Genomic DNA, 18,159 nt, shown 5'->3' on the forward strand with positions numbered 1-18,159 from the left:
TCAGCTTGACGTTTTATTGGGTTTATGACAGATGGATCCCGAGTCAGTGTTTAAGGCCCACACCCCCCACAGGCTTGGAGCAGATCCACGGGTGCTCCCTGGGCTCCTGGCCAAAGAGCAGCCCCAGTGGCCACAGCCCTGGTGGGCTGAGGGTGGAGCAGGAGGTGCCCAGCCAGGGCAGGGGACGGTCCTGCTGGGCTGTCCCAGCCCTGGTAGCAGCAACACAGGTTCGAGAAGCAGCTTTTCCCTTCTGCCCTCACTGCAGCACCCACACATGCCATCCCATTCGGGACCAGTGGGCAGGGAGTGCAGTCCATGGCACAACTGGGAGCGAGCCCATGGCCCCAGCGTGGAGCTGAAGGCCATGGGGATGAGTCACACAAGTCCTTTAGGTGGGATGCCACCTCCAGGCCCCAGTGCTGGCCCACAGACGAGGCCCAGGGGGATGTTGGAGGCTGCCAATTCAGTCCCAGAGCCTCCAGGTCCTGCAGGGCTGAGCCCCCAGCTCGGGGCATTGAGAGGGGAGATGGCAGAGACCGAGGTGGTGGCAGGGGCCAGGCAGGAGGCACGAGCAGCAGCCCTGGCACTTGTTAGCTGATGGTTCCACCCTTGAGGCTTTTACAGGAGACTCTCCCCAGCTTGGTCAGGAAGTTCCTCTGCTTCCACTGCGCGACACAGTCCTCGGAGACACGGAAATCAGCCTGGGAGCAGAGCAGGGAGGCAGGATCAGCAGTGGGGCAGCAGTGCCCAGCTTTGTTGACAGTAACAACCGTGGGCACCGAGGGGCAAACAGCCAATCTGGGGTCACCCAGGGGCGGGGACACCCTAAGCACTGCCCCAGTCAATGCCTGCAGCCCCAGCCACGCTGAGCTGTTCCCAGCCCCTCACCTGCAGCTTCTCAAAGACCTTCTTCTTGGGTTTGAGCTCCTCGTCGGGCTCCCCGCCCTCGTACCCCTCCACGTAGACACGTTCCCCGGCGCAGCACCCGGCCGGCGGGTCCAGGGGCTCCACCTGCCGGGGCTCCCCCACGCTGGAAGACAAAGCAGAGTCACCCCAAGGTGGTCCCCACCTGCCCCTCAGTGCCCTGGGGCAGCACAGGGCAGTCCAGAATGTCCCCCCTGGAGCGCTCCCACCCCGGTGCCCCCCTCCCTCCCTCCCTCCCTCACCTGGAGGCACACAGCACCATGCCCTGAGACTCCACTCCCCTCATCTTCTGGGGCTTGAGGTTGCAGAGCAGCACCACGAGCCTGTCCTGCAGCTGCTCCTTGGGGACGAACTGCACCAGGCCACTGACCACGGTGCGGGGCTCGGCCTCGCCCACGTCGATCTTCTCCACGTACAGGCTGTCTGCGTCTGGGTGCTGCCAGGGGAGGGGCAGGGATGGGAATGGGGTGGCAGGGGAGGGGGCAGACCCCCCCAAGCCCCCCAGGTGTCCACGTGGGGTGGTTACTCTCCCCCACCGCCCCGTTGTACCTTTTCCACGCTGATCACTTTGCCCACGCGGATGTCCAGCCGGGACGGGATCACTTCCTCTGGCTCCGAGTTCTTGGTGCCCTTCTCTCCAGGCTCTGCAGGGCAAAGGGAATGGTCACATCATTCAGCATAAACTCAGGGAGCTGGCCAAGCCCTGGGGAGCACAGTCACTCCCAAATGCAGGCCCTGGGGGGAATACCCTGCCGGGAATTCCCTGCCTGTCTCTACACCAGGGAGCACAGCCCCTCCTCTGCGGTGTTGCCCTCTCAAGCACCAGAGCAGCATCTCCAGAGCAGGCAAAGAGCCCTGGCATTGGCCTTCCTCACCTCTCCCAGTGTTCTCCAGGGCTGTTTCTGAGACTGAAGTTTCAGAACTTCTCTCTAACCTCAGCCCCTGGAGAGACTCTCTCCCACCCAGCCCCACGTGTCAGGGCTCTGCTTCCCTGAGGTCCCAGGGTCCCACTTCCCTCATCTCCCAGCACCTCCTTACTGGCTTTGGACAGGTTGGGATATGCAGCACTGCTCAGCTTCTTCAGCTCTGGGCTGTTGAACTTCTCTCTGATGGGGTCAAGCAGTTTGTTCAGGGCCACTTCCACCGAGTTCTTCAGGTCTCCGGGGTGCACGACCTGTATGTGACAAACAGGTTCCTGTCTGAGGCCCAGGGTGGGAACTGGAGGAACTGGAGATGAACCCCAACCCTCAGCCTGGTTCCCCTCGGACATCAGAGCCCTTCTTTTGGACACTTCTGCTTCCACCTGGTAACACCTGAGAAGGGTTTAACTGCTGCTCTGTTCCAGGATGAGGCTGATGTGGCCCTGTCCTGCACCAGGACAGCTGGTGACCCCACATCCTTGACCCATCCTCTCCTGGCTGGGAGCACCCTGTCACTGGGCCACACTCCACACCTCTTCCCAGTGTGGATCTTCATCTCCCAGTGCTGCTCCCAGATTACTCAGGGGAGCCTCAGGCACAGGGAGAAGGTTCAGCCCCTCCCAGCACTCACCTGCTCAGCAAAGTCCTTCTCCAGGGCCTCATAGTCCGTGTAGGTTTTGTTTCCTCCCCATTTTTCTTCTCGCAGCACCACAAACTCTGCGACACACAGATTTTAAGGCTCAGATTAACTCAAGGCTCAGATAAAACCACCTGCCCCACCCTGCCCAGGGTGGGGACCACAGGCTGGGGAGGTGGCACTCAGAGGACACGCTCCTGCCCCCTCTTCTTATCCACGGGGAAAACACCCCCAAGCGTGGCGAGCCCTCACCTGACTTGAGGGGGAAGAGGACGTGCTTGATGAAGGAGAGGACACCGTTGTTCTCCACGTTCCCTGGCTCACAGAAGGCCTTCTTCAGCTTCTTCTTCACATCCTCCTTGCGGTCCAGAAGATCAATCTTTGAGTCCTGCAGCAAGAGATTTCCTCAGCCCCTTCACCCAATGTTTTGCCCAAAAGAGAAAACTCATGAGAGAGTCGCTGCAACTCCCTAGAACCCCGTGTGAGCAGAGAGAGGTCACCTTGCCTGCAGGGCTGCACCCTCTCCACCCCCAGCCCTCAACCTGCCCCTCTACACCCCCCTGGCACAGACAGATCAGACACCAACCTCCTCTGACGAGCTCATTTTGCTGCCTGTCAGCCCAGGAACCATCGGGTTCATCAGATGGACACGCTTGGCATAGCCCAGGGAAGGGAGGTACTGGGAAAAGGCAAGAAAGAGGCAAGTCAGAGACAATGCTCATCCAAAGATCACCTTTCAGTCACAATCCCTACTTGCTCCTGGCTCCAGATGACTTTGGAATCCAAAATAACAGGACCCAGAGAGCCACTGTGAGCTCCCAGGGCGCCAGAGCCCTGCAGCACAGAGCACTGTGGTGCCAACAAAACCCCACACACCCTTCTCCCAGTGGATCAGCAAGTGTCCAAGCCCTCCCTCAGGCCCCAGGACGGCCGAAACGCCCCTATTCCTGACCTTCTCTGCGAAGGTGAAGATCTTCCTCTGGTCAACCCCTCCAAACTGCGCGTCCACCTTGAGATATTCCTCGTCCAGCGCCTGTGGGGACACACAGAGCCCTGAGGCTGGGCCCAAAATGCCCCACTCCAGCTCTGCTCAGCCTTCAGACGTCCTGCCTGTCCCTCAGCCTCTCCCAGGGCACTCCCACCCTGGGAAAGGCCGGGAATATTCTGGACTGTCTGCTGCACCAGCAACTTCGTGCCGCTGCCGGATGGGATGTTGGGGTGGAGAACGACGACCTGGACGCCCAGCCCCTCACACCCCCGCGGTCCTGGCTTTGCCAGCACCTCCCTGGGCAGCCCCTGCCTCACCTGCAGGCCTGGGTAGAGCAAACCACTCAGCAAGGGATGCTCCACCTGCTTCACCACCTCCGCCCCTGCCTTCTTGGCGTCGTGCTGCGTCACCACCGAGGACAGGCGGTACACGTCCAGCGTGTATTCCCTGTGGGAAGGGCACCACTGAGCCCACCTGCCATGGGGAGCATCCCACAGCGGCTGGCCCTGGCCTCACTGAGAGCAGACAAAGCCTGGAGGCACCTTCACTTTGCCCCAGGAGCAGGGTCAGGAGAAGGGCAGGCTCAGGAGCAGCAGAGCCTCAGGTCGGGCTCTGCCGGCTCAGGTGCCCCAGGACTCACATGGGGGCACCCCAGAGTGGCTGGTTCTGGCCTCACTGAGAGGAGATAAACCCTGGAGGCCCCTGGTGTCCCAGGAGCGGGGTCAGGAGTAGGGCAGGGTCAGGAGAAGGCCAGGCTCTGCCAGCCCAGGTGCCCCAGGACTCACTTGCTGAGCTGGTAGTCGGTGCCTCGGACGAATTTGAGCCTGTCCAAGGGCACCCCGATGCTCTCCAGCATGGCCTTGATCACGTGCTCGTAGTAGCGGGTGCGCAGCTCCAGCAGCTCCCAGGGGGCCTTCATGTTGTCCAGGTAAGCGTGGAGGTCAGCAAAGAGGATTGTCACCTGGCACAGAGGGCACAAGTCACTGCCAGGAGTCCAGGGAACCACCCTCCCCGGGGTGTGGGGTCCCGGTGTGACCCCGTTACCTCACACCCAGCCTTCAGGAAATCCGCAATCTTGGACATGGGCACGAAATAGGCCACGTGGGGCTTGCCCGTGGTGGCCGTGCCCCAGTAGATCCTCAGCTCCCGCTCCTTCAGGATGGCCATGAGCTTATCCTCGCCCAGCACCTCCTGGAGGGGGGCACAAAACATGCACATCTGGCACAGCTGGGGAGGGCAGGACAGTCCTGCGGGTGGGCGGGCTGGGCACACCGCGTGTCCCGGGGGCGCCGCTGGTGCCAGGGGCTCATCCCCGGGGCTACACCCGGCTCTGATCCCCCCACACCCCTTTGCCCGGGCCCCGATCCAGCTCTGATCCCCCACTCCGGATCCGATTCTGCCCCCGCTCCGGCCACGGTCCCCCCGGTATCTGGACCCGATCCTGCCCAGATCCCTCCTCTCCAACTCCTATTCCTGCCCTAATTCTCCCCCCGATCCACCCCCTGATCCTTCCCCCAACCCTGCCCCGATCCCCCCAATCCTGCCCCGATCCCCCCAATCCTGCCCCGATTCCCCCAATCCTGCCCCGATTCCCCCGCCCCGCTTTGCCCTGCTCCCGATTCTGCCCTAATACCCCTGTCCGGGCCTCGATCCTGCCCTATTCCTCCCGATCTTGCCCTAATTCCCCCGGATCGTGCCCCGATCCCCTCTCCCCGTTCCCCACCCATTCCCCGGTACCTGCAGGTTCCGCGTGATGAGCTGATACTTCTCCTGCGGGCCGGGCGCGGGCTCCATGGCGGCGGCTGCGGGGGCAGGAACAAGGCGTTACCGGAGCCCCCACCACCCCAGGACTCTCCAAGACCTCCCAAAATCCCCCCCGTTCCCCCCTTTCCCCTCCCTGTCCCCACCGACCTGCCCCGGGTTGCATCAGCCCCGCTCGGCGCTCGGCTACCGGCGCCTGGGCGGCACGATCGCCGAGCTGCCGATGGGGAGGTGAACGGCGGGGAGGGGGCCGCGCTGCGCCAATCAGAGCGCGCCTCGCGCGGGGGGTTGCAGCTCTCCGCCAATCAGAGGGCTCCTCGCGCGCGCAGGGGCGTGGCCTCGGCGCCCTTAAGATGGCGGCGGGTGAGGGCCGGGCCGTGGCCGCTGCTCGGGCTCCTTTATCTCGTTTATCTCGTTTATTTGGGGTGTTTTACCCCCTTTCCCGGCGCTCCGGGAGCGGCCGGTGCCCCGGCGGGCCGCGAGGAGGAGCGAAGGGGGTGGGCTCGCCCCCAAAGCCCCGCCTTGGGGCGGTGCCGTTGAGGCGCCGGTTGGGCGGTGCCCCCTTAGGGAGGGAGAAGGGGCCGCTGGGCTCCATGAGGGAAGGAGCAGGAGTTGCTGGTGGTGTTAGTGCCTTCGAGAAGGAAAGGCTCCAGGGTGACCTTACTGCAGGTTTTTAAGTGCCTGAAGGGACTCCAGGAGAGGGACTTTGGACAAGGGATGGAGTGACGGGACACAGGGAATGGCTTCCCACTGCCAGAGGGCAGGGATAGATGGGATATTGGGGAAAACATTCTTCCCTGTGAGGGTGGGGAGGCCCTGGCACAGGTTGCCCAGAGAAGCTGTGGCTGCCCCTGGATCCCTGGAAGTGTCCAAGGCCAGGTTGGAGCAGCCTGGGCTAGTGGGAGGTGTCCCTGCCCATGGCAGGGGATGGGCTGGATTGTCTCTAAGTTCCCTCCCAACCCGATCTGGGATTTCGTCTTTTCAGAGAAGATAATCTCACGTGGTGGACAAATCACAAGCAGCCTGGTTTTACATCAATTTAAGGATATTTAAGCTGTTACAGGCCATTTCCACAGAGTAAATCCTTGCACAGCCCCTGAATTCCACACAGTGCTGTGGGAATGGCTTGGGAATCATCAATCACCCAAGTTACCCAAGTCCTGCTTCCAGAGTCCTTGATGTAGGGCTGGAAGTACAGACCCAGCCCAGGATGGGGTGGAGTAAATTGGAAAGGTCCCACAGCAAAGAATCCATTTCCTTGTCAGCAGTGGAAACATCTCCAAATGGGTTTCGTGGGAGACTCTTCCAACAAAGAGGCTTCAAAGAGTCGGTTCTTTCAAGTCCCTTGGTTGGATGGATTCAAACTGAGACAGGGCAGGTTTAGATGGGATATATGGGGAAAAAATTCCTCCCTGTGAGGGTGGGGAGGCCCTAGCACAGGTTGCCCAGAGAAGCTGGAAGTGTCCCATCCCTGGAAGTGTCCCAGGCCAGGCTGGAGCAACCTGGGCTAGTGGAAGGTGTCCCTGCCCATGGCAGGGGGTGCAACTGGACGATCCTTAAGGTCCTTTCCAACCCAAACCATCCCATGATTCTGTGGTTAGGAGCTGCATTATTGGACTGCCACACCCCATAGGACAAAATCCATGTTTAATTTGGTTTTATTTATGTTTTTCTTGGAGCACTGGGAGGTAAATTGTAGAGCTCCAGGCAAGCACTGGAGCTGCTCCTGACTCCATGTGTTCCTGTGGGGGCTTTGTACACACACAGCTCATTCCCCAGGTATTTTTTTTCCTATAGCATCATTCTGAAAGTGCCCATGTTTATTATTTAGGCAGAATGACAAGAGGAAGCAGCAGAAATTCCCAGGTTTTATCCCTGCAGTTGCACACCCCCCTCCCTTTTTTAAGCAGTAGGTAGTCAAAGCAACAGGAAGACAAAAAGACATTCCTTTAAATCCTTGGTCAAAGAGGACAGGAAATACCTTTCCTTAGTCCAAATTCTCCTGCTGGCTGAGAGTCAAGTGCAGGGCTTTCAGGTCCAAAGATTCCTGTTGGGGAGAGTCCTCACTCCAGGAAAAAGAGGGTTTGTTTGTGAATACTTGGAAACGGGAAGGTTCTTTATCTGGTGATCTTGGATTGTAATGTGTGTTTTGTGTGAGTGTCTCAGTGACTAATCCCCCTCCTGAATGACCCCTCTGCTCCCTGACCGGGTTACTCTTCCCTTGCTGAGTTTTTTCCTAACCCAAAAAAAGACTTTTTATGTGTTCATTTGTGTCTTTGCAGGGTGGGGGTTGAGACACTGGGAGCTTTTATTTAATACCTGAAGCGTGCTCTGTGATCTGGGGGTGTGAGCTGTGATTCTTGGGGTCTGGTGTGAGTGATTTGCAGCAGTTTTGGAGGGGCTGGCACAGAGATGTTGGTAACTGGGGTTTGTATTTAGTCCTGCTTGATAAAACCCCCTGTGAGGGAACACTCAGGAACGAGGGATTGGTTGTTGTTATGTGTTAGGACCCAAAAGAGTCAAGAATAGAGATCAAGGAGTTCGAATTGTGGTGCCTCAGCCAGTGTTTTCACCTTCCCTGTTACATCCCAGCACCTTTGGAAAGCAGCTGAGTTCACTTTATTGAAGGTGTTGGTTTTGCTGGCAGGTTGGAGCCGACTCCTGCTGATTCCTCCTCTGAAGGGGCTGCTCAGAGGGCACCAGGAGCAGATGAACCTCAGAACAGGCCTCTAGAGCTGGAAGCAGAGATCCAGGCAGCGACAGCGACATGGGAGACAGTTCCCCTCATTCCCCTGGGCTCTGCCTGTGTCGGGAATTCAAACAGGACACAGTTCCCAGGGCCAAGAGGTTGTTGGATTCCGCAGCGCAGCTCCAGGCCCTGCAGTCAGCCAAGAGGGTTCGTGTGTTGAGTCATGTCTGCAGCACTCCAAAGCCATCAGAGAACCTGCTGCTCCTCTCCCCAGGTTCTCCCTGCTCCCATTTTCTGGATGACAGTGGCCAGGGCGACCTTGCTGCCAGTTTTTGTGGGTCCAAGTACAACGACGTGACCATTTCCCTGGACACCAGCCGGTGCTTCGATGACACTGAGCTGGATGACTCCCTGCTGGAACTGTCAGGCAGTGAGAAAGGGAACTCTCCTTTCGATTACACCGAGGAGGAGATCCAGGAAATCTTGGCAGATGATTGCACGGAAGCTGAGCAGCACCTGATTAGAAAAAGCCATCTGAGCCAAAGTGGAAATGAGGAGAGCGGACAGGCCGGGAGCAGCAGCTGCAGCGGGGCCTCGGTCAGGGGAGATGCCTCGGAGATTGCAGAGGAACCAGAGGAACCTCTGCCCCAGGAGCGTTCCCCAGTCAGTTCTGGGTGTTATCCTGGCTTTTTGAGTGGAAGTGCTGGTTTGGGTGGGATCCACCTGCAGCAGGACCTTGACCTGCAGGATCTCCTGCGTCTCAGCCCCTTTGCTGTCGGCGGTTCTGATGAGCCCGTGGAGGGCAATTATCTGGTGGAGGTGGAAAGAGAAGCTCTAGAAGCAATGATAGATGATTGTTTAGGATGTGCTACAACTGCTGGTAGCTGCATTCTGGAAGAATCCTTGGAGCCTAAAGGCCAGGAAAGCCTGGCTTCGGATTGCCTGGGAAGAGCCGTGCCCTTGTTTCACCTTGGTGATGAGAGCCCAGCTCCTGGCTCTGGAAACAAAGAACTTCCCAAAGCAACAGCGAGCTTGTTTTCAAGGAAATCAGACTCTCCAGAGGATGGTGAAGGGGAATCTCCAGGAGCTGAGCAGCCATCAGGCGACATTAAAGTAAACTCACATCTTAATTCTTGTAGCTAAAATGTTTTTAATTCCATTCCTTTGGGTTTGTACTTGTGGTGATGTCCATAGGCACACAAGTGCTGTGTTTGTAGAGGGGAGGATTTTATTTTGCATGTTAATCCCCTTTTTCTTTACCTTTCCAGTTAAATGACACAACTATAGTCCAGACCGTGCAGGAAGAGACATCCAGTGGGAAGAAACCTGGCAAAGTTATTATTGTCCCACAGGAGAAGGAGAAAAGGTAAATTTCTTAGCAAGTTTGCACTTTGAGAAACATCCCAGTTATTTCCTCAACCAGTTTGTTGGTTGTGTGCTGCTGGGTTTTATCCTTGTCATTTAATTACCGTGCACTGAATTAAGGGGAAAAGCACTTAATAATTTACTCTGGAAGACAGGGAAGGTCGAAAAGGGAAAGGAGGTGGTTAAGCCAGTTTGGGGCAGTGGTTTGAAGGCAGAACCGGGGATGTTTGTGCTGTTGGGCTCCTCCCCGAGCGCTTTTCCTGCAGATGGCAGCAGCGGAGCGGGTCGGGATGGTTCCTGCTGCTCTCCCCTGCTCCTGGAGGTGCCACTTCGGGGGTTTTTCCCTGCAGACCTGCTGCTCTCAGGTGTCCCGTGCGTTGCTGTTCCCGGCACGGCCCTGGGTGATGAGGAAAGATCTGCTTTTGAGGGCTCTCTGCGGGTTCCTGGCGAGGTAACCAGGGCAGTGACCTGCCAGGTCACTCAGCTGACCCTCCTGCTTTGCTCTTGGGTGTTTTATCTTTGCAGTTTCAGTAAAACCAACACTTATATTTTTTTCAATCACAGAACAGGGCTACAAGGAGGTCATGTCTGTAATAGTCCTGAAGGACACTGTGCCCTCTCTGTCTTCTGCAACCTAATTTGACAAATAATCTACAAACCACCCTGACACTATTTATTTATTATTTTAAAGACTGAAACAACGTCCCTGCATTTCAGAAGTGAAAGTTGAGCAAAAGAAACGTTTCTATGCAGAGTGTGCACACCCACCTGATGAAAAGGGTACCCCCTCTATCAGGTAAGCCCTCAGGTGAGATGGGGTGAGGCTGGTGGGGAGGGAAAAATTGATGTCCTGGCAGGAGGCCTGGCTGGCTGGACTCGTGTTCTTTGATGTTTTTAATGTATTTGTTTTCAGAGGGGAATAAAAAGTGCCTGTTACACTTGCTGCAGCACCACCAGGCACACAATTCCTGTACAGGACTCAGTCTTGCTCCAGGGCTGGTTCAGATGAGTTTCAGGGTTGGGGATACCTGGGAAAAACGTTGTAAGGGAATTGGTGTGTCAGGGATGTTCCCAAAACAGGCCTGTGTCAGCTGGGAAAAGCAGAGCTGAGCTCTGGCTTAGCACTGGAAGGTAAGTTGGTCTTGTCAGTTCACAACTATCCCAGAAACATTAAGCTTGGAAAAGCCCTCCCAGCCCATGGATCCCCCCTGTGCCCCATCCCCACCTTGTCCCCCAGCCCAGAGCACTGAGAGCCACGTCCAGTCCTTCCTGGGACACCTCCAGGGCTGGGGACTCCAAACCTCCCTGGTTTGGAGGATCTTTAGCTCCAGTGCTGAGGTTTGGATTCAGAGCTGACACCTCCCATGTGTTGCCCCAGCCGTGTCATCCCAGAGCAGAGGTGTGAGGGAAGGGGTTGGAAAGAGCAGGGTGTGGGGTTTCAGCTGAAGGGTGACATCTGATGGGGAGGCCTGGGATGTTCTGAAGGGCAAAATGTTCTGGTATCTTCCAGCCACGGCCTCCCACTGTGGTTATTTTGAGTGTTCACGGGTGCAATAATTGTCATTTCTGGCGAGTGGTAAGGAAGTGACAGTTGTGTGGAGCCTGCACTTACCCGGGCACAGGAGCAGCTGCATAGCCACAGGGCTGCTTCCAGTGCATGAATGCAGCATAAGTAATGCAGAGGGGACAAGGCAGGCAAAGCTGAAATGGCCTGTTTTCTCTTCCTTTCAAATTAAAAATGCAAGACGTATGTTGTGAGTCACAGAAAATCAGGCAGGAGCTCTAAGTGAGCGGGGCTGACGAGTGAAATACAGCTCTATTTTGCCGGGGAAGAACATTGTCTGGGATGCACACAATTTGATTTTCTTATTAGTGCAAACCTCTCTTTATTTCCAAATAGCTGCGGGCTTGGAATTCAGCCCGACAGACAGCGTGGGCTTTCCCAGTTGTCACAGAGAAACCCTCTCAGTGGGCTGGCTGTGCCCTGTGTGCTGTTCCCAGGCACCTGGATCTGCAGCAGATGCCTTTTGGATCGTTTGCATGGGAAATGCAGAGTGATCCCAAGAAATTCATGAAGGAAAATTAGCAGGTTTCAGAGCCAGCAAGGGAATTCCCTCTGGGAAGCAGTAACTAATATATTGCTGCTACAAATCTTTAGCTCTGTTTTGAGTTGCAAATCTCCTGGCATTTGTCTCAGTGTGATGTTTGCCTTTGCTATCCCATCTTTTATGTAATCTGTCTGTTCTTCCTTGTATCCTGGCTCCTGCTGCTGGGTTGTCTGAGGGAATTCTGGCCTGTCTACAGCAGAGATTTTTGTCTTCTCCCTCATCTGCACATTATCTTGCACTTGCAGGTTCTCTATAAATACAACTTTCATATGTATAAATATAACTTTCACCTATATATCTTAGATATCTATATCTTAGATATGTTATATATATATTATATATTCTTATATTGGGTGATTGAATGCTGAAAGTCACACTGACTGGTTGAAAGAAATCCTTTTATATTCAGAATAAACTTTTCACATCGAGCCATCTCGAGTGAGTTGGGAGACAACCCGTGGCTCTGCCTGTGCCTCCTCTCATTCTGGTTTCTGGATGATACTCAATCTGAATAGATAAATTTATTTGCAGCTTCCTAGAGGGGTTTAAATGCTGCTGAGGCTGCCTTGTGGCAGCTGTAAAAATGAGATGTGACTTGAACATCTGCTCAGCGACGGGTGGCTGATCATTGACCACACAAGATTTCTGCCAGCTGACCATTTGTCAGCGTTTGCACCTCGTTATTGCCCTTTATCCAGCAGTAAATAGGATTATTTCCCTCTTGAGGAGATCTCCCTCAGCGATTCTGGGTCTATATCAGCCACTCAAGTAATGAGGCTCCTAAAACTGTGTTGTTTGGAGCAAAATCATAGACTGGTTGGAAGGGACCTTAAAGATCATCCAGTTCTACCCCCCTGCCATGGGCAGGGACACCTTCCACTAGACCAGGTTGCTCCAAGTCCCATCCCTGCCCCTCAGGTCCCTGGGAAGCTGACCTTTTCCTAGCAGGGTTCCAGCAGGAGTTCTCCTTGAGGCCTGATGTGTTTGCTAGAGGTTTATGATGTTTTTAGCAATTCTATCAGACTTCTTACAACCTGGCAGAAACCTGATAAATTATTTTCTTGGATCACTCTTGAATCAAAGGGAGAGGAGGAGGAAATACCTTGTAAAGAGTCACAAACCATCTGGTTCTTACTGTAATAACAAAGATCAATATCTTTAAAAAACAGACAGTGTGTTTAAGGTGATGGAAAGGGAGAACAGTGTAAGGGAGCATATGGAGAAACAAATCTGTGAAATACAAATGAACTCTGTGCTTGCAGACTGTGCCTTGAAAGGATCTGGTCTGTTGATTGATGCTGAGCTGGCTGAGGGGGAAAAAAAAACTTAATCTTGAAAGAGTTTTTTCCTGCCCAAATTCATTTGGCTTGAATGGAGAGCAGGCAGGGAAGGTGCAGGACTGGGGCTGTGCTGCCATAAAGGAAGAATTACCTTTAGTGGCTGAGCCTGGGAGGGAGATATCACTTCAAAGGAAATGAAATCCACCTCCAAACCCTAAATTTCAAGAGGTGTGGGTTGGGGTTTAGAGTAGGGGATGGGGTAGGAATTGATAAAGCAGATTTCTGGGAGGTTTATGGTGAGGGGAGTGGGAAGAAGTTACCAGTTCTTAGGGGGTGATAGTCCTGGTCCAGGGGCTTCTCTCACATGGCTTCTGCTTGCAGGGGAGTTTGCAGAGATAATCAGAGCTCCTGGTTTCTAAATGAGTGGAACTTGCCTGAAAGTCTCATCCTAAATCTGTAGTTTGGTCTCAACTGCTGTGAAAGGATGAGGGATGTTTTAATCTGGACTGCCACGGAACAGAACTTATTTAGGGTGTCACTGTCCCCTTTCCTCGGGTGGAATGGCCAGAAGGACTCTTCCTCTGAGCCCTGGGGTAGATGGTTATGTGAAGCACTGAGGTAATAGCTTTTTCCAAGTATTTGTGGGGTTAGGCTGCCCCTGAGACTTTCCCTTTTCCTCTTGGAGAGGAGCTCAAACCTCTTCCTGGAGTGAGTCACAGTGGTAGTTTGCACAGCTTGTCTGCCCTCAGGCTCAGGGGTGAAAGGAAATATTCCCTCTGCTTTAAGACCTGGGACTCACAATGCCAAGGGAGGGAACTGACCTGTGGAAAGGCTTAAAAATTTGTGAAAAGCTGTGTACAGTGAGAGTTTGCCTTTTGTGAGCTGTCCTGGAGAACCTCCCGACACAACCCATCCCAAACCCATGGATTTTTCAAGAACACATTTTTTTAAAAAATCCCCTCTGGAAGTATCATTTTTTTTGGACAAGAAATGTCAATTTTCTTTTTGGTAAATAAAAGCTGACGCTGCAGTTTTTGAAGGAGACCTGGAATTGCTCAAGAGAGCAAGGGAAGGGAAGGGCTGTGATTCACATCCCTCACATGACCGCAGTGGCAGGATGGAAAATTCTGGGGGTTTTCACTGGCCAAGGACACACTCCCTGTTCTTTACAGAGAGACCTGGGAGAGGTGGACTCCAGCAAGGGCAGCATTCCAGGGAAGGAGCTGTTCTGATGGAATACAGGCTGAAAGAAATCTCTCCCCAGCTCTTGGTGTGACCAGGTTGCTTTGGCTTGAGACCTTCTGCTCACTGCCTGTTTTTGCTGTAGAAATAAAACTCTCTGTGTTGTGGATGTGCCAACCCTGTGCCAGGCAGATGTTCCTTCTCCAAACCACTGTTTCTTTCAGGAGTGACCCCCCCCATGGTTGTCCATACTCCTTAAGATTTTACTGTGCTTTGCAAACCAGATGGGTTTGAGGTTTATAAATTGTGTTTCCTGAGTTCTGCTCATCCCTGTGCACAGAGAAGAAGAAGAAGGAAAAAAAAAAAGAGGTGACAGAGTTGGCTTTCAAAATTATCTTTTGCAAAGTGCAGAAGGGGCAAAGCAGCCTCTGATGTGACGAAGCTTTGTAGCACTCTGAGGCCTGGAGATAACCAAGCTCGTTGAGGTAATTTGTTTTTTAATCTTGCTTTTCTGAGGCTGCTTGGAGTTTTGTGGGGGTTTGCCTTGCTATTTCAGAATGTGCAAATGAGAGGATTTAATGTGAGTGCAGCACTTCGGGAGGAAAATTTGCTGCTTGTTTGAAGTGCCTGTTAGTTGAGCCTCCAGCCTTTGTGGTGGGCCAGGGAGAAAGAGCTTTGCCAAGGAGGTGATAGAGCACAAAGCAGAGTCCCTGAAAGGACAGGCTTTAAACTTCTAAAATATCAACTTCTTGCTTTCCAAGGTGCCTTCTTAAAATGTGGTTTTTCCTTTCAAAACCTCCTCAGAGGAAAATTAGGTACCAGCTGCAAACCCCAAGGAAATGGAGAAGGTTTTTTTCAGAGAAGATGCTGTTCCAGCCTCTCATAGCAACGCTTCTCTTGTGTTTGTTTTAACTATTTGACTTCCTTTTGCAGAAATTACCCAAGGTCCAACAAGAAACCTACCCAGAGGTACAGCCATACCCCCTGGGTGAGCAAGAACTTGGCCAAACTCCACGATTTCCAGAGCATTCCTGACCACTTCCAGTGTAACCCCGTTTGATTTTGCTGTGTTCTGCATTTGGAGCTGATAACTGGTCTGGTTTTTAAGTGGTTTGTATTTGGAAAAGTTGTCTTTTAAAAAGACCACTGGGAGTTTCTCTGGTTTTGAAACATTTGGGGCAGGTTTGGAAATGCAGTTTAAGCGTGATCTGCTTTGTGGGGGCAGCTTTTGTGCTTTGCACCCTTTGAGCTGCAAACAACCTCCTCACAGGTCACAGGTGCAGTTGGTGTGCAAGAGGCAGGATGGGATGTTGGATCATTTCACTGATGGAAGCTGGAAAACGGGCTTTGAAGTGGAAAAAACTCGATTTAAAGCTTGGCATTGAATCTCCTGCAGTGGTTGGGATCCCTTTGGATGACATGAGGGTTTAAAGCTGTGAGAAACAGCTGTGGCTGCTGTTCTCCTCCATGTGACAAAGTTGTGTGTGTTACTGTGAACTCAGGAGGAGCTGCTGATTTCACTGCTGGCTTGTCTTGTTCTCTTGTTGCTTTTGTCCCTGGAAAGTTTGCCTTTTTTGATTGTTTTTGCCTGTTTCATTTGTGATTTCTCTTGTAAAAGTATTTTATGAGATTTGCACTTGAGTTTATAAATATTTTGTATCTTTTAAATGTGATTTTCTTTTTTTCCTGTGTTACTGAGGCCCTTCTTTCACTTGCCTTCCTGGGCTGCCCAGATGAGAGTGACCTTGTGTTCATTTGTGTGCCACAATCCAACAGCAGCTCCTGATCTCTGTGCTGCCTCCATCCCCTTCTCTAACATAAAACCTCCAAATTCTTTGCAGTTGGAGAGGATGATCTTCAAAATGCTCTTCCCAGGGTTGTCAGCAGGACCTTATGACCCCTTTAGGTGTTTATGGGGGGAATTTGGAGAGCAAATTAGGTTTATTCGTGGAGGAAATCATATTATATTTTCATCACAGTAATTTGATTTGGTTTGGAGATGCTTTTGGTTAATATGATCTTAAAGAGATAAAATTTAAACTGATGTTTTTGGTGTCGTGGTTCATATGTTTTGTTCTTTTGCCCTTCTGGAGCAGGACAGGAGGAAGTGGCTTTGAAAAGCAGGGAGAGTTTTTCTCACTGTCCCAGATGTGCAGTGACTGAGACACAGAGAATGGAAGTCATTTGTGCCAAGGATAAGCAGGGAAGCTTGGAGCAGAGCCTGGCACTGCCTGACTGCACTAACTCCCAGCTAACACAGCCTCCAGTGAGGGAGGAATCCATGCACAGCACGTTTGGGGGTGGGTTGTACAGCTGGGGGTGGTGCATGGCCAGTGTTAGGGCTTTGTGTCAAGAATTCTCCAGCAAATATCACGTTATTGATGCCCCCAGAGCCTCCTGGGTGACTTTTACCTCTGTAAATTTTGTCCTCTGAGAGCCTTTCGTGGGAAGAGAAGGGGAAATCCCTTGGCAGCACTGATTGGGAAGTGTGGGGGTTATTAGCACATGGTGGTTGTTGTCTCCTAAACCACATATTAGGTGTTCTGAAAAAGGAATAATTTACATGTGGTCCTGAGGGCAGTTTCACCTGCTGTCCAGGTCACAGAATTCCAGAACAGTTTGAGTTGGAAGGAACCTTAAGGCTCCTCTCCTTCCACCCCTGCCATGGGCAGGGACACCTTCCACTAGCCCAGGCTGCTCCAACCTGGCCTTGGACACTCCCAGGGATCCAGGGGCAGCCACAGCTTCTCTGGGCAACCTGTGCCAGGGCCTCCCCACCCTCACAAGGAGGAATTTCTTCAACCTCCTCCTAACAAAGTTTGCTTCAGGCATTCTGAGAAGGCCACAGGGGCAGCAGGAGCCTGAGTGCAGAGCCTCTCACCCCCTCCCGTGGTGAAAGCAGCCTGGCTGGATTGCTGGAGGGTTTATCTGATGTTAAACTGCTCCCAGACTGGCTCTTTGGAGGCCAGAAGTAACTCAGCAGTGGCAGCAGCTGCTGCAGTCACACAGTGCTGGGAGAGGGAAGCTCTGTCTCCACCAGTGATGGACAGTCCCTGCTGATCAGCAGGGGGAGAGCAGTGGGAATGCCACAGGAAATCTGCTTCCTTTGCTGAAACTCAGGATTTTCCACGATTTTGTTATGTATCTGTTTATGGGGTTATCACTGAGTGATGTACAGCAGCCAGGGTGTTGTTTATACCACCTTCTCTTAAAGCAGGCTTTCTGGTGGTGGTTCTGCCCTGCTGAGAGAATGAAATCCTGCTCAACAGCACCTGGCCCTGGCAGGGAGGGGATGGTGTCTGCAGGGTGCTGTGGCTCAGACCAGCTTCCCTGTGCTGGACACTTTGGGCACAGGCAGGTGCCTCCTCCCGAGGTGTTTGTGCTCCTTGTGAATGTAAAACTCTCACATGAATGAACACTGCCAGCTCTGCCCTTCGAGAGGGGATCAAGGCTTCTGGGCAGCTTTGTTGCTGAAAATTTCCTTCTTTGACATTGCAAGTGATTCATATCTGCTGAATGGTGGAGACACTGCAGGGGGAGGGAGGGATTGTGGATTAAACCTTCGTGGCAGGACGTGCTGTGTGATTGCTTGAGTGTAGCCAAGGGCTGTGTTGATGGTTTTTATTTATTCTTTTTTTGCTGTAGTAGAACCCAGTGACATCAGTAAGGCTGGAAGAAGCTGCTTTGTGCAGGCCCTGCGTGAGCTCTGAGATGAAAGGCCTCACAATTAAAAATTTAACAGCGTTCATGGATGTATTACAGGCAGCCAACAGCAGCTGGAAGACAATGGGACTGAAATTAAACTCCTATGTGGGTTTTTTTTCTGCCTTCCTCTCAAAAATCTAACCAGCTCTTCCCTACTTTTGTGCTGTAAGGGGGAAGAAATTATGTCCTGAAACAGGAAATAGGGAAAGCTGGTAATATTCTCCCTTTGGCTGAGAGGATTTCTAGAGCCATACAGGTGCAGCCTGTGCTGAACAGGTCTAGATGGTATAAATAGGCTTTATTTAGCAGTTGGTGGCACTAAATGTGGGGGTTTTGTCAGCTAAAAAGGACAAAGTGTCAAATGGCATCGTGGGGCTATGTCATTATTGCCACTCAATGGCTTTGCATCCAGATTCCAAGGAAAAAGATGGCTTTTCTGGCTGCCAGCTTCGCTGCCTCCATCTGGGATCTGAAATTCAAGCTGTGTCTTCCCTGGCTCTGTCACTAATAATAAAGATTCCTCATTTGGAACTTACTTAAACAAAATTGATGCTGATGCAGGAGCTGAGAGAGGACCCAGCTCTCCTTCCTCGAGGCGTG

General features: G+C 52.9%; 2 protein-coding genes across 4 annotated transcripts in view; one reads left to right on the top strand and one right to left on the bottom strand.

Annotated features, from left to right (window-relative positions):
* Positions 1-5,505, bottom strand: YARS1 (tyrosyl-tRNA synthetase 1). Its single transcript, XM_051807370.1, has 14 exons — positions 5,381-5,505; positions 5,207-5,271; positions 4,514-4,660; positions 4,255-4,430; positions 3,787-3,916; positions 3,434-3,514; positions 3,068-3,160; positions 2,734-2,869; positions 2,476-2,561; positions 1,963-2,098; positions 1,474-1,568; positions 1,167-1,360; positions 889-1,030; positions 1-701 (listed from the first exon to the last, which is right to left on the bottom strand). The coding sequence occupies exons 1-14, from the start codon at positions 5,394-5,396 to the stop codon at positions 591-593; spliced, it is 1,608 nt and encodes a 535-aa protein (XP_051663330.1). The 5' UTR covers positions 5,397-5,505; the 3' UTR covers positions 1-590.
* LOC127479882 (uncharacterized) overlaps positions 5,500-18,159 on the top strand; it is a 25,953-nt gene continuing 13,293 nt past the window's right edge. Inside the window, exons 1-5 of one of the 3 annotated variants that reach the window (XM_051807386.1) lie at positions 5,500-5,593; positions 7,878-9,032; positions 9,188-9,285; positions 9,976-10,080; positions 14,788-15,744. In XM_051807386.1, coding sequence (XP_051663346.1) covers positions 7,998-9,032; positions 9,188-9,285; positions 9,976-10,080; positions 14,788-14,914 — 1,365 coding nt within the window. In that variant the 5' untranslated portion in view covers positions 5,500-5,593; positions 7,878-7,997 and the 3' untranslated portion in view covers positions 14,915-15,744. Of the gene's footprint in view, positions 5,594-5,650; positions 5,900-7,877; positions 9,033-9,187; positions 9,286-9,975; positions 10,081-14,787; positions 15,745-18,159 lie in introns of those variants that run through there. The other 2 variants (XM_051807387.1, XM_051807388.1) reach the window with 2 other exon arrangements.

The sequence above is a fragment of the Manacus candei genome, unplaced genomic scaffold, assembly GCF_025592945.1.
Source record: "Manacus candei isolate 608988 ecotype Guabito, Panama unplaced genomic scaffold, ASM2559294v1 h1tg000070l, whole genome shotgun sequence".
Lineage (NCBI taxonomy): Eukaryota > Metazoa > Chordata > Aves > Passeriformes > Pipridae > Manacus > Manacus candei.